A 13,051-nucleotide genomic window follows, 5' to 3' on the forward strand; every position below is an offset into this window, starting at 1 on the left:
AGATATAGTTCTCTCTGACCTGTTAGGCAACGTGTAACATTTGTTTAACACCCAAACTCAATTCCACAGCAAGGAAAATTTGTACATGTTTGCCTTTACTTCAGGCCAGTTAGAACACATTTGTATAAACAAACCAAGAAAAACAAAACTTTATTTCGGCTGACACTTAATTTGTATAGTAAGTAATCAGCTCGTAAGCAGCGGAAAAGTATTTCCACCTTGCTGTAGAGCTCATATGCAAAGACGACAGGTGTCTTACAGTCATAGCTCTTTTTATAAAAAAAAAAAAAAAAAAAATCTGTAATGTCTAAAAAAAAAAAAAAACACCTTGTATAATAAATAACTTCTTGTGCTTTTTATGCCTGCTGCAATCACACAAAGATGAAATTTACCATGCTACTGCTGAAATATCACATTTGATCACACACATTTGGTTATTTCAAGCATTTACAAACAATTAAAAAATATTTGTACTAACGAATAGTGACTATTTGATTCAGAAAACCACATTGAATAGGACAATATTCAATTCATCATTCGAACGTTTTGGACGTTTGCACACAGCTATTGGCAAAACTTTAGCAGAGAAGTAAGAGATGCATGATAGTACAAGGTGGTCATGTAAAATGTTTCATCCCTCTTGGACCATCGCATCACATGGAGATAGGTGCAAGACCTTTAATCTAACCTTGTAGAGAACACAATAAAATCAGATGTCAGGGTGTTTGGCCCAGTGTGCAAGAAGTGCGAGCTGTACCAGTAAATAGGATGCGGCTGTGTCCAGCTGTCCTTGCAGCAGGCACTCCTGGAATAGGTCCTTGGGATTCCCCACGGATGCAAACAAGTGAGGCCACAGGGCCAGCTCAGTTTTGCGGGCACACTGCACTACCGTCTGGAGGAACACTGGGAACTCACGGATGAAGTCAATCACCCGTGGAAGCAGCGCATCTGTGCACAGAGAAGGAAAGATAAGGTTAATTCAATTTGCCTGCACTTTGCGAACAGGTTCAGGAAAGGCTGCACCGTGCGATTCGTTTCAACAATGAAACACAGCGTCGTCTACACATCGTTGTTTGTTTGACATAGCGCAAGCTTCATTTAGGACTAGTTCACAGCATTTCCTGCACTTGCGAGAGAGGTAGTGTAGGGCTCGTGCAGAAGGTGCTGGGCTCGTTCTGCAACAGCATGGAACTGGCACTGAACCACAATGAACCATTCATCAAGAGCAGGGCAAATAGAATACACCTATAATTTCGGGTCCACTGCCATGACCTGCAAATGAAACATTACACACAACATAGTAGCACGTTTTCATGTGCGTTCACTTTCACCACTGCTGCGGCACTCTGTTTGACACTTGACTGGCTTGCTACTCAAACATTGTAACCATTACACGAACTCAGCGTGCGGCACCTGCACAGCATATCATGACATAGAAAATTCAATTTTCATAGTGCATAAAGGTACCCAAGTTCGATACTGTCTGATATACTTCTCTTGGCACATCTACAACCCTGTTCCTCATACGTAACTTAAAATTGCTCATAATAAAAGATCAGGAAAACACAAAAGGGACACTGTAAACCTTCCAATTTACGGTCCTAAATAAGATTAAAAGCCACCCTTGCTGTGGGTAAATGCTGGCTAACTCAGTGTCAATGCACATAAGCTGGCAAGCTTTCTTTCGCTACGGACTTAAAGATGCACTAAATATCACAAAGTCAGCTTTGACGTGTATGCACTCTGCACAGATATCAAAGCAAACAATTATTTCTGCATTCAAACTGTGAGCCGTCAAGAGGGAAAACTTCACTCACTGTAATTTGTTATATAAGTTCTTGCTTTGAAAAATCTGCCTCGTTGACTTTTCTTTTATTGCATAGAAACAAGAAAAACTGCTGGATTTAAAAATACAGTTAAACCTTGATATAACAAACTTCATTATAACAAAATTCTCAATATAACGAAGTATTTAACTTTTCATATCTTTTTGTCCATATAACATGGACAAAAATGGACAGATGTATTCAGAACCTCAATATAACGAACTGTGTTTGTATGCAATTTCAATATAACAAAATTTCACTGCCGCCGAAATGATGTCCCGAAATGACGTCCTCTCATGGGAGTTTTCAAGTGCAGGAACAAAAATAAGTCTGGGAGAGCCACGTCAGGAAAGGAGGGCAGCTGGGGAACCATTGGAACCTTTGAATTGGCCAGGAAGCATGGCACGAGGAATGCGGTGTCGGCTGGCACGTTGTCACGGTGAAGTTTTCAATCGCACCTGATGTCAGGCTGGGTACGATTAACTCTTTATTTGAGTCTCTTGAGCACTTCCACGTAGAATTTGGCATTTGCGGTTGTACCATGAGACTCATCGTGAACGAGCCCCCTGATGTCAAAGAAAACAACGAGCATTGTCTTGACCTTTGACTTGCCCATTCTGGCTTTCTTGGGGTGAGGGGATGCCTAGTTGTGCAACTTGGCACTTTGCCTTTTTGTTTCGGGTCGTATTCAAACACCCAAGACTCTTCACCTGTGATGACACTGTTTAAAAAGTGAGGGTCACTTTCACACAAGTCCCAAAGTTCCTGGCACATTTCAACTCGGTGCGATTTTCGGTCGTCCGTTAACACTTTGGGCACAATCTTCGTGAACACTTCTCACATCTGCAAATTATTCGTCAGAATCGTGTGAACAGCACTTTTTGGAATATTAAGTATCTGTGCAACTAAAAGGACACTCAAATGATGGTCTGAGTCTGGAAGATCTCTCACACGCGTCGCATTTTTGCTGGTGATGGTCGCTGATGGTCACCTAGCACAGGGTTGATTGTTGACCTCTTCACAACCGTCTAAAAAGGCCTTGTGCCACTTGTAGACTGGACATTTCGCCAAACAATTATGACCAAGTCTCGTCTTTAACATAGGAAAAGTTTCCACTGCGGACTTGCGGAGTTTTTACAAAAAACTTGATGACAATCCTTTTTTCCCATGAGCGCTGCATTAGGGCTTGCCCAGGAAATGAAAAGAGTTTCGTGGAAAAGCCTGCTTTTTACTTTCATATTGTTGCGGATGGCTGAGCGGCTGTGTAAACTTACTTCCCCCTCCACCAATCCCAACTGGTTCTAGCACGCTGCAACGTACAGTCACTACACAAATATAACCACTGACATTACTTTTCAGACAAACCCTGTATAGAATATCCCCTTTCATACTGGCAAACAGAGTACATTAAAATTTAGGAAAACATAGGTGTATTCAGGTTTTTCCACTGATGGTAGCACAGTGAATATATTTAGGATTATAAATAGGTCAAAAAAAAAAAAGCAGAAGAGAGGACACATCATTGGCAGAGTTGTGCTATCTTACTAGAAACTCTCCTCTACAGCTCCAGGCACCAACCTACATGGGTAATTGACTGATGCCATCTGCCATTGTGATACAAACGAAAGCTTGCTTAGGTTTGTTGTTGCTTGTTATCAGTTAAGAAAGCATGCAAAGTGGAACGTCGATTTACAAAAGCACCAGTTAAAAACAATACTTATTCGGGCATGCTCAATGTGATACCTCCAGAATTTTTTTTCCCCGTTTGTGGCACTTCACTTTGCAGTTACTTTCTTTCTGTCAGCTGGTGACATGAAAATTGGCAGATGCCGACACATTCTGCCAATCGGAGTGGCCAGATTCTGAAACATGGATCTTGTGAACAGGTTCACAACTGGTATGATTAAAGGACTCCAGCCACTGGTGAAGACTGGGCATACAGCCCATGCACTATCACATTGGCCTGCAGAGGCAAGTCAATTAAAGCATGATCCAGAGTGTGCAAGCACAACTTGAGGCAAGACCAAAACCAAAGAGCAAAAAATAAATAAATAAATAAATAAAAACAAGTGCAGTGCAAAGCTATGCCCTTACATTTTCTATCATGCAGATCAAACAGCTATAATATCTCATAATTACAGAGAATTGAATAATTCAGATTCATTTCCTGGTCTCATCCCTTTGGAAGTATATGACTGCACACCAGATAATTCAGATGAACCCCAGAGTAACCGAGCTCAAAGTGGCACCAAAGTTCAACGGGACAAAGCAGGAGTGGTGCGGGTGATGCTAGCATCCAAACAAAACGAAATGGAAAAGTTCACGTCACCATAAGGATCAGCGGGAACAGTGCAGGTGTGACACCAGGGATGAAGGAAATAAGTGATCTGTGCTTTCGTAGTTCAATTAGGGCCGCACATGGCACCACCTTGGCCATATGCCTTTAGGACTGCATGGTCATGATGATAGAAACACCAGATTAAGCTTCAGTGGTTGTGGTGGGCAGCGCTTTCCTTTTGATTCAGTGCAAGTCATGCAATGTCACAAGCACTGCAGAAGCCGTCGGGGATAAAAAGCAATTCTGCTGCTGCTCACGCACTGGCATGAAACTTGCCAACCAGCTCATGGGCAAAAAAATATCCAGACTGCATGCACAGCTGTGAAAGGCACGTACAGTCAATGAGCTATTTATCGGACAGCCAATTTTTCATACATGCACAATAATTGGGACGCCCTTCACGGCGCCACCACGTATCCCATAGGGCCAGTATATAAGGACACCTGAAATTTCGGACACTGAAACCCTTCGTTGTCCGATTTTCTGAACTTTTTACCATGGCTGCAGGTCTGAAACGGCAGCAACTCTTTCAGTGTCAATTATTTTCATCGTATGCGACCGCCCAGGGTCAATTTTTTTTATTGCGGATTTAAATTCTTAAGAGGAACCTGTCGTGAAAAAAATATTTTGCATTGGTATATATGTACGGTTTATTCATGAATAACAACAATTAATAAAGAAAACAAACTTTATAAGAATTAAAAATCTGATAAGTTTCTAGTTCAAGGTTTAGAAAATGCGCACACGAGAATATTTCGCAAGTCTCAAATGTTCCTGCTCTTACACTAATATTTATGTTCATAGTGTAATCGAACTGCGTAGGTGAGTGCAATAAAAAAAAACTGTGGTTGTGTGCCCATCAAAAAAAAAAACGTGAATAACTTCCACTAATCTTCATTTTATCACCAACCAAAGGCAATTCGTTCTCGCGAGTCTAAAAAAAAAAAGGGGGGGGGGGGAATGCAAGCACGGCAGCATCCTTCGTATGCCCACCCCTGTTAGCAGTAAACGAGCGAGTAACAGGCGATCACCCTTTGAGCAATTAGTAACGAGACAGCCATCAGTTTTGCGAGTGCAAGAAGCCGAAACCGCTAGCGAAACAAAACTCAATCTAACCGCCGTCCACCTGTGCATGCGCCAATGCATGAGCGGTAGTATATAGACACGCTGGAGCAAACATACTAGCTGTAAAACAAACCGTGCAACGGAAACCGAGAGAGGGAGGTGCGAGAAAAAAATTTCCTGAATTCCTGCATAGTAGCAGCACATGGCAGGAAAGAACAAATTAGGAAATTGGCGCGCTTTTTAAACGTACAGACGGCGCCATAAATATATGGCATCAACCATTTTGGACTTGTTCGTGGTGCCGTATATTTACATCATTAACCCTGAAAGGGTTAACCAAAGGGACTGCCGCCATCATTTCGATTATCTCACAGCCTTCAAGCAGCGCTCTTGCATGCTAGTCCACTGGCAGACATGGCCACTGTGGCAATGCTAGGCCTAGCTACTCCGATGTTCGCTAACAAGCTTCCTGCTGTTCAGTGCCATGTATTTAATTGAAAAAATTCACTGCTTTCAGCAATGGTGCAAACTCAGCTTTTGTAATCCTCTCCGATGGCTTTGAAGCTTGGCTAGAAAAGTAATGCAAGGATGAAACACTGCACTATGTGGGATCCTAAATGTTTGCTTCGCTGCAATACAGATGTGTTACGCGGTCAAGCAAACGCAATGTATCGCGGTGAAGCATACAAAGGGTGGGAAGGGGGGCCACTGTTACGGGACACAGTATGCATTTATCATACATGCGTGTACTTGTTGTCCCTTGTCACAGTACTAGCACCGATGGACCTAATAAGTGTACTGGCAGGCCTTAAGTCATGCCTGTGATGATTTGAGCCCTCGGGGGCAGTAATAGGCATCCAATTAATTTTTCAAACTGCTCGATTTTTCAGATGTTCTCAATCAGAGATTGACTGTATGCTTCAATGAATATGCATCTTGGGCTGCTACCAGACTGCAAAGACATTTGTAAGGCCCTTACCACTGTGAGAGCATACCAGACACGTGAAGAAAGAACTGAAGCTTCTGCACTGATTTCTTTAGCAAATAAAATCATGTGAACAAAGTGAACATTCATTTGTTGTTTTCTTGGACCATTCAATAATTTGAAATTTAGTTAATTCAAACTTCTTTTTAGTCCAATGAAATTCACAAATTAAGATTCTACTGCAGCCCAACCTTAAATGTTATTCAGTCAATGGTGCCCTTACCTGGAATGGGCTCGGACGACATGGCCTCTTCTTCAAGCACCTCATGCAGCAGCAACTCCAGCGAGTGGTGGAAGTAGGGGAGCTCAGTACAGCTGCGTGCTATCTCCCATGCATGGTAGCCCAGGCTGCAGCAAGGTGGCAGAAGGGCTCACACTGACATCACACCTCTTAAGATGCCCGTATTCTTACAGAAAGCTTTGAAAGCTTTCTACTGGCTACGCTGTTTTGCCATTAACATTAAAATCCCAAGATTTCCCAAGACTGTCCCCATTGTGACAACTGGCCACCCAGTTTCACAAACACTGCATAGCACGAATGAAAAAAAAATTGAACATTTCATACCAAGAGAAAGTACTACAATACTTGCACAAACATCACGGCACTTTAATTTTTTTGTTCTTCTCTTTCTTTTCATGTAACTATGTATTAGCTTAACAAAGCACTTCTTGTTGTGTTTGGAAACAGGCTCCAAACAAAATGCAGGTTATCTAATGGTCGCATGCATTACATGGTCTGCTATGTTTAAGAACAGTGCTATAGGGACTTAGATTAGGCCCCCTACAACAATGTGTGAGACAATGAACAAAAGGCCTGAGAACGGTTCGGACCGATGGCAGGAGCCAAATGACTTTTTTTTTAAATTCTTCCTCTGGCCCTGCAGCTCGCAGCCCGAGACACACACGTTGGAGTGTGCCATATATATAAGGCCACCAAGGAGGATAACGATGGCTGCTAGAGTGCGAATGCAGAGCACATAAAGACATAGGTATTGACAAACAAAGCAACTGCAGCCCTAAAACTGCAATAGGTAAAAATAAATAAACAAACAAACAGTCGAACCCTGATATATTGAATTATTGTGTATAACAAACAGCTGTAAAATCCCCTTGAAAATGCCTGTACAAGATATTTATTTTATATATCAAATTATTGATATATCAAACTGTTTCACAATCCCCTTCGAGTTCGATATGTCCGGGTTCGACTGTATACAGCAGCGAGCAAAAAGATCTATATTTCCACTTCTTCAGATGACCATTTCATTACAACTGCTAAAAAAAAAAACATGAAATACCAGTTTGTTTTTCACAGAGTTGGCAGCTGCAAACGCCTTAGAGACACCAATGGCTTTGTGTAGCAGCTTTGCTGCACTAGGGGTGTGCGAATATCTAAATTTTCAAATATGAATCGAATACGAATACTCAGCTTCAAATACTGAATATAGCATCGAATAATCATACGCACATGCATTTATTAAAAAGTTTTGTTATTTTAAGATGTTGAAACATCGAAATTACATTGCCAATGGTAAACAATTAGACTAGTAAGCCATTATACTAAAGGATAGTGTATTTGACTCAAGTTAACCTGGGAAATTTAGTAATTCCCAGATATTTATCCTTTGCTGCTAGTTTAAAATAAATTTTTGCTCCCCAATGTATAAATTACTGAGCATTACGCTACCTAGGAAAACCTAGATAGAGAAGCATGATTGCACTCACTTGCGACAAAGTAGTTGGCGCAGAATCAGGTGCAAGTAGACTTGACTCTGAAAGACAATGACAGCAACATTTTACTAAGACAGCCACTACGCTAGGTAACAACAACTCTCAGTGTGAATAGAATTGTTTATGATCCATTTGCATAAAAATAGCCACCTGTGTGCTTATATTGTACTCATTTCACATCCAAAATGGGATGCAGATTATATGCGAACTTTGCCCTGCAATGCAACTGTGCAACACATCCCTCGGCATTGCTGCGAAGCCACACCGTGCTTCTACAGGGAGCAATGACTAAAGCAGTAATGACTGAACACTGAGAAGAGAAAAAAAATTTATGCAGAAACTCCTCTGAGAGTCGTCTAAATATGTGCAGGCATTGTGCTACTTGCTAATATCCACACAGCATGGTGTCATTATCAATGTTATGAAACTTGATCCGACCAGTACTAAAAACGACAACGTTGCAGCAACACAAACTGCTGCCGAAGGCGACGCAAGGTGAATTGATGACGCAAGCAAACTACTGCAGGTGGTGGCTCTGGGTGTGCTGACGACGTTCCAATCATTATAAGCTGTTATTGCTCTTTAGTGCCTCATCCATCTGCATCGAACCGTTATAAACTGTGATCAACCACACTCTGGCAATGGCTGCGTCTTGCGTGGCCATGAGGGCTGTACCTTGAAAGCAATCTGTGATGGAAACAGGGAGCACTGACTGCTAACAGCCTCGTGTGCTTTGTGTTCTTGCCACTGCGTTCACATTGAAGAGAGGCGCGTGGGCCCCAATCCTGAAAGCGACCTGTGATTGGCGACTCAGAGCATTAAGTGCTGAGAGCTTATGTGCTCTCTGTTCTCGCCACGTAGTTTGTGCTGAAGCGAGAGGCAGCCCGAAGGTGAATTCGCTCATTGCTGCAGGCGCTATTTTGAAAACGATCATCTTGTGGGATGGACGAACAGATGGACAATTTTTCTTGTTGGGTAAGCATAGAAATGCTTATGCATTTAAAAGCAAACGTATATGGCTTGGTCACTCCTGGGATCACAGCTGCACAAACTGTACTGTGCCATTCACTCCATAGACAACCTAAAAAGTTTACAGTGCTCAATGATTGAAAACCGATACTAGGAGTGTGTGGCTGCCATCCCTTTTTGCGCCACCGGTCGCCACTGGGGACATAAGAGATGCATTCTTGTATTACATGAAAGCAAGAACGTTTGTGATGCACCATAAACTGCATTTTGCTCCCCGCCACCAGCAATCACCCAGCGCCTACCAGTGGCGCAACAGCCCAAATATCGCATTTCAATCGCTGAGCACTGTACATAGCACAATCTGGCTGGCCACAGGCAACTGGTTACATTATGTTTTTGGCTGAATGTGCACCGTTATACCAAGCATAAATTTACAATTTCCCTTTTGCCAACACATATAACGCTGCTTCTCAAACGATTGCTATGACGGCAAGATTTATGACAGTTAGCAAGTTGTGACCACCACGACTTCGATGTGAACATAGCCTTGTAGAAAATCGTACAATTTAGACTCTGAAAGAAAAAGTGTTATGATTGCTGATTTTTATTCAAGTCACTCAGCAAACTTAACTTACATCAGAGCTTCGAAAACAATGACACTGTTAAATGCTGAACTTACTGACTTGGAGACAACGCAAAGGGGGAATGGATCAGTGCCGCAGAGTGCTGTGTCACTTTCTGCACCCAGAACCACAGCCTCCTCAAAGAGCACGGCTGAAAGAGAGAGGACACAGTAGCATACAACAAATCCAATGAAGCAAATATGTTTTCATGATTCAGCAGATAAAATTAAGCCTTCTGATAAGCTAATCATGTAGGAAAATTCAAGGAGTCTGTTGCAACAGGTTAAGGCATAGCCTGTATAATACAGTCAAGCTTTGACATAATAAAGTTGCATCTGACACAGAAACACCCTCACTAAACTGTTAAACCTCGATATAATGAAGTCGGTAACATTGACAATTTGCTTCGTCATATCAAAATTTTATTTTATTGAAATTCGACCTTTTATGCAAATAAGTACAGTCGCCGATCTATTTTTCTTATGCGGAAAAGGGCTGCAGAATTTTCCAAATTATCCAGCAATCAAAAAAGCAAATTTGAATCAGAAAACAATTCATTCTGATAAATTTGGGAGTCGGCAATGAATGATGCTGTTTCATGCCACGTACATCGATGATATCTTCTCGGCGGTACTAATTAAGTGAAGCCAGCCACACTTTCGCGTGCACTCCGCACCCGCGGCTGATAGCATTGCTTCCACTGGAATGACGTTATTAGGCAGGAAAAGTGCCGGCAGTGGGGAGCGAATGCTTCGGCTGCCTCTCGCTCCAATGGGTCGCCAAAACTCGAGATTACACAACCTCCAATACTAAACGCGCGGTAAGACTGCTTACGGACTGCTTACGGACTGGATTCCAAGGGAAGGGAAGCGTAGCAGGAGGCGGCAGAAAGTTAGGTGGGCAGATGAGATTAAGAAGTTTGCAGGGACAACATGGCCACCATTAGCACGTGACTGGGTTATTTGAAAAAGTATGGGAGAGGCCTTTGCCCTGCAGTGGGTGTAACCAGGGTGATGATGAAGACTGCTTACATAGAGCCATGCTGTCTCCGCACACCCACTCTTCGCACGTGCGGCAGATTATCTAAAAAGCAGGGTGTGCGGCTGCATATGCGCTCAGCTGCGCTTACAGCCATGCGCAGCCACAGTCGAGACGTGTGCCAACTTACCCCCCTTAACCCTCTCCCCCCCTCGCGCGCGCTTGATCACTTTACTGCGAGCTCGGTCCCCTTCCCCTTTTTGCCTCTGCTCGCGTAGGAAGGTGGCACTCGCGAAGCCACCATCTTTCTTGTCTCACCCTTGCACACTTTCACTCGTACCTAAAGCACACAGTGCACGGGGCGCGATAGGATCTTATCACCCTTGGAACATGATGCAGCTCCATTACGGCAGGCGCGTGATTTGAGAGGTGCACTTGCAAGCAGCTGCTTGTAATTCAACCATTTGACTATCTGCGTCCATGTATTGTCTAGGCATTCCTTTGCGGCGGCAGTGAAATTTTGTTATACTAATACTGCATACAAACACACTTCATTATAGCAAGAACTTCGTTACATTGAAGTTCATTATATCAATATTTAACTGTATCTGGTAGTTGTTATAAGCATATATTCGTTACTTGCTAATACTGATGTTAAAAATACTGGATTCATTTTCATTGTACCAATTGTTACGGTTGGCATCTGGCACCACGTGCAGAAAGGAATTTCACTCGACCTTCTTCGTTGAAATGAGGCGTGACTTTTGCCACGGTTGGCGTCCCGCACCTCGTGCAGAAAGGACTTTCTCTCACCCGACCTTCTTCGTCGAAATGAGGCGCGACTTCTCCTGCCACAGTTGGCATCCCACACCTTGTGCAGAAAGGACTTTCTCTCAACCGACCTTCACCCACCATGCCTCGTCGGAATGAAGCATGACTTCCTAATTCGCCATGACCATTTTGAGTGTCTGGCGGAAGCCCCGCAGTGTTTACAGGCCTCTTTTGTGTGTGTGTGTGTGCGACTTTAGAGGAACCCTTTCCTCAAACGGTCAAACTCTACAGGAGAACTTCCACGAACCAGCAACGCGCAAGAGAGACGGACAAGCATCTACAATTCCAGGAGGCGGGAAGCCCTCCTCCTTGCAGCAGGCTCGGTATAATCAGAGGAGGAGGGGCCCTCTTTCTGTGCCGGTCACGTGACATTGACGGAAGCAAGATCCCCCCCACGATTGTAGAGAGCCTATTTAAGGGGCTCCGAAATGTACTTTAGACCACTTCATTCTCTTCTCATCATCTTTCATCAACCTTTGAATAAACCGTGCAAGTTTCGCACTAGAAATCGTCTCACCCTTGCTTGGTCGCCATGGTCTACCGGATGCCTGCAGCCCGCCGACAATGCCACACTACCCAATAGTACGTCGGTCGAGCTTCGATAAACGGGCATCGCTACAACTCGGCAGCAGTACGATAAGCTACCCTGGAGTACGCAACACCACGTTCGTTATGTCAAGGTTTAACTGCAGTGTACGGACATTGATTACAGCAATGACATGGCATCAAGATATGGCCTGTAGATGTTTTTGTGTATGTGTGAAAAAGACCACATATTGTATCACATCGACCACTTTTTTCATGTAATATTGCAGAGATGCGGCAGTCACACTGCCTTAATTACTGGTTAGGCATTCCCTTTAAGAGTGGACAATTCTGTACATCGACAGTCTCTAAAAAAAAAACGGCCTTTTGTAGTAAGAAATAAACAAAACCAAAAGAGCGAAAGTAAACAGAGCTTGATAAAATGCAAGGTGCTGTGGCGGCACATTGCTAAAGCATTTCAAATTGTCCCCATTGTTTTGTTTCCTTGTTTAATTTGGTCTTACAGTGAAGTCCTTTGCTGTCAAACCTACATCAAAGGCACTGTCTGCATTCTCCTGCTTACCGAGGGGGTAGATATGGACGGCGATAGGCAACATGATACGCTTGGCCATGAAGGCATGCTTAGCACCAGCGGTGTCACCTGGCAGGAACAGTGGCAGCCATACCTGTTTAGGAAGATGGGAAAGGAAGTCAGCTTGGTTCGACGACCTGAAAAATTAGAGTTGTACAATGTTGCACAGCATCGTATCAACATCAACAATACACAGCAGAACCCGCTGATTTGTTCCTAGTTCACATGTTTTCCCATGTATAATGTCGCTAAACCCCGGTCCCAGCAATACTCTCATAGACACCTATGTATTAGAATCCCCTTTGATAGGTTGTGATTTCCGCAATACTCCAGCGTTACACATTTCAACATTGGTGCATAATTACAAGGAAATATCAAGTGTATCGTCTACAACTGAAAAAATCTAAGAGAAAAACGTCAACCGCACTAGAAACCCTAGCTGCCCACTTCCGACTACCACCAACATGTGCTTTTGACGCATCACAGCTTTGGCAGTGAGGTCTAGACATAAATTTTGAACACCTTACAGCGTGCTGTTCGATATTCGGATTCAGCCTGCGTGACTGCGTGCCAATTTGGTCGCAGAAT

General features: G+C 43.2%; 1 protein-coding gene across 1 annotated transcript in view; it reads right to left on the minus strand.

Moving 5' to 3' along the window:
- Window positions 1-13,051, minus strand: part of Rich (Guanine nucleotide exchange factor subunit Rich) — a 60,207-nt gene that overhangs the window by 14,695 nt on the left and 32,461 nt on the right. Inside the window, exons 17-21 of the mRNA XM_050167763.3 lie at window positions 12,455-12,557; window positions 9,594-9,688; window positions 7,940-7,986; window positions 6,438-6,562; window positions 758-948 (exon numbers count right to left, since the gene is read on the minus strand). Of these exons, the coding sequence (XP_050023720.2) occupies window positions 758-948; window positions 6,438-6,562; window positions 7,940-7,986; window positions 9,594-9,688; window positions 12,455-12,557 (561 nt within the window). The remainder of the gene's footprint in view (window positions 1-757; window positions 949-6,437; window positions 6,563-7,939; window positions 7,987-9,593; window positions 9,689-12,454; window positions 12,558-13,051) is intronic.

This window comes from Dermacentor andersoni, chromosome 11, assembly GCF_023375885.2.
Source record: "Dermacentor andersoni chromosome 11, qqDerAnde1_hic_scaffold, whole genome shotgun sequence".
NCBI lineage: Eukaryota > Metazoa > Arthropoda > Arachnida > Ixodida > Ixodidae > Dermacentor > Dermacentor andersoni.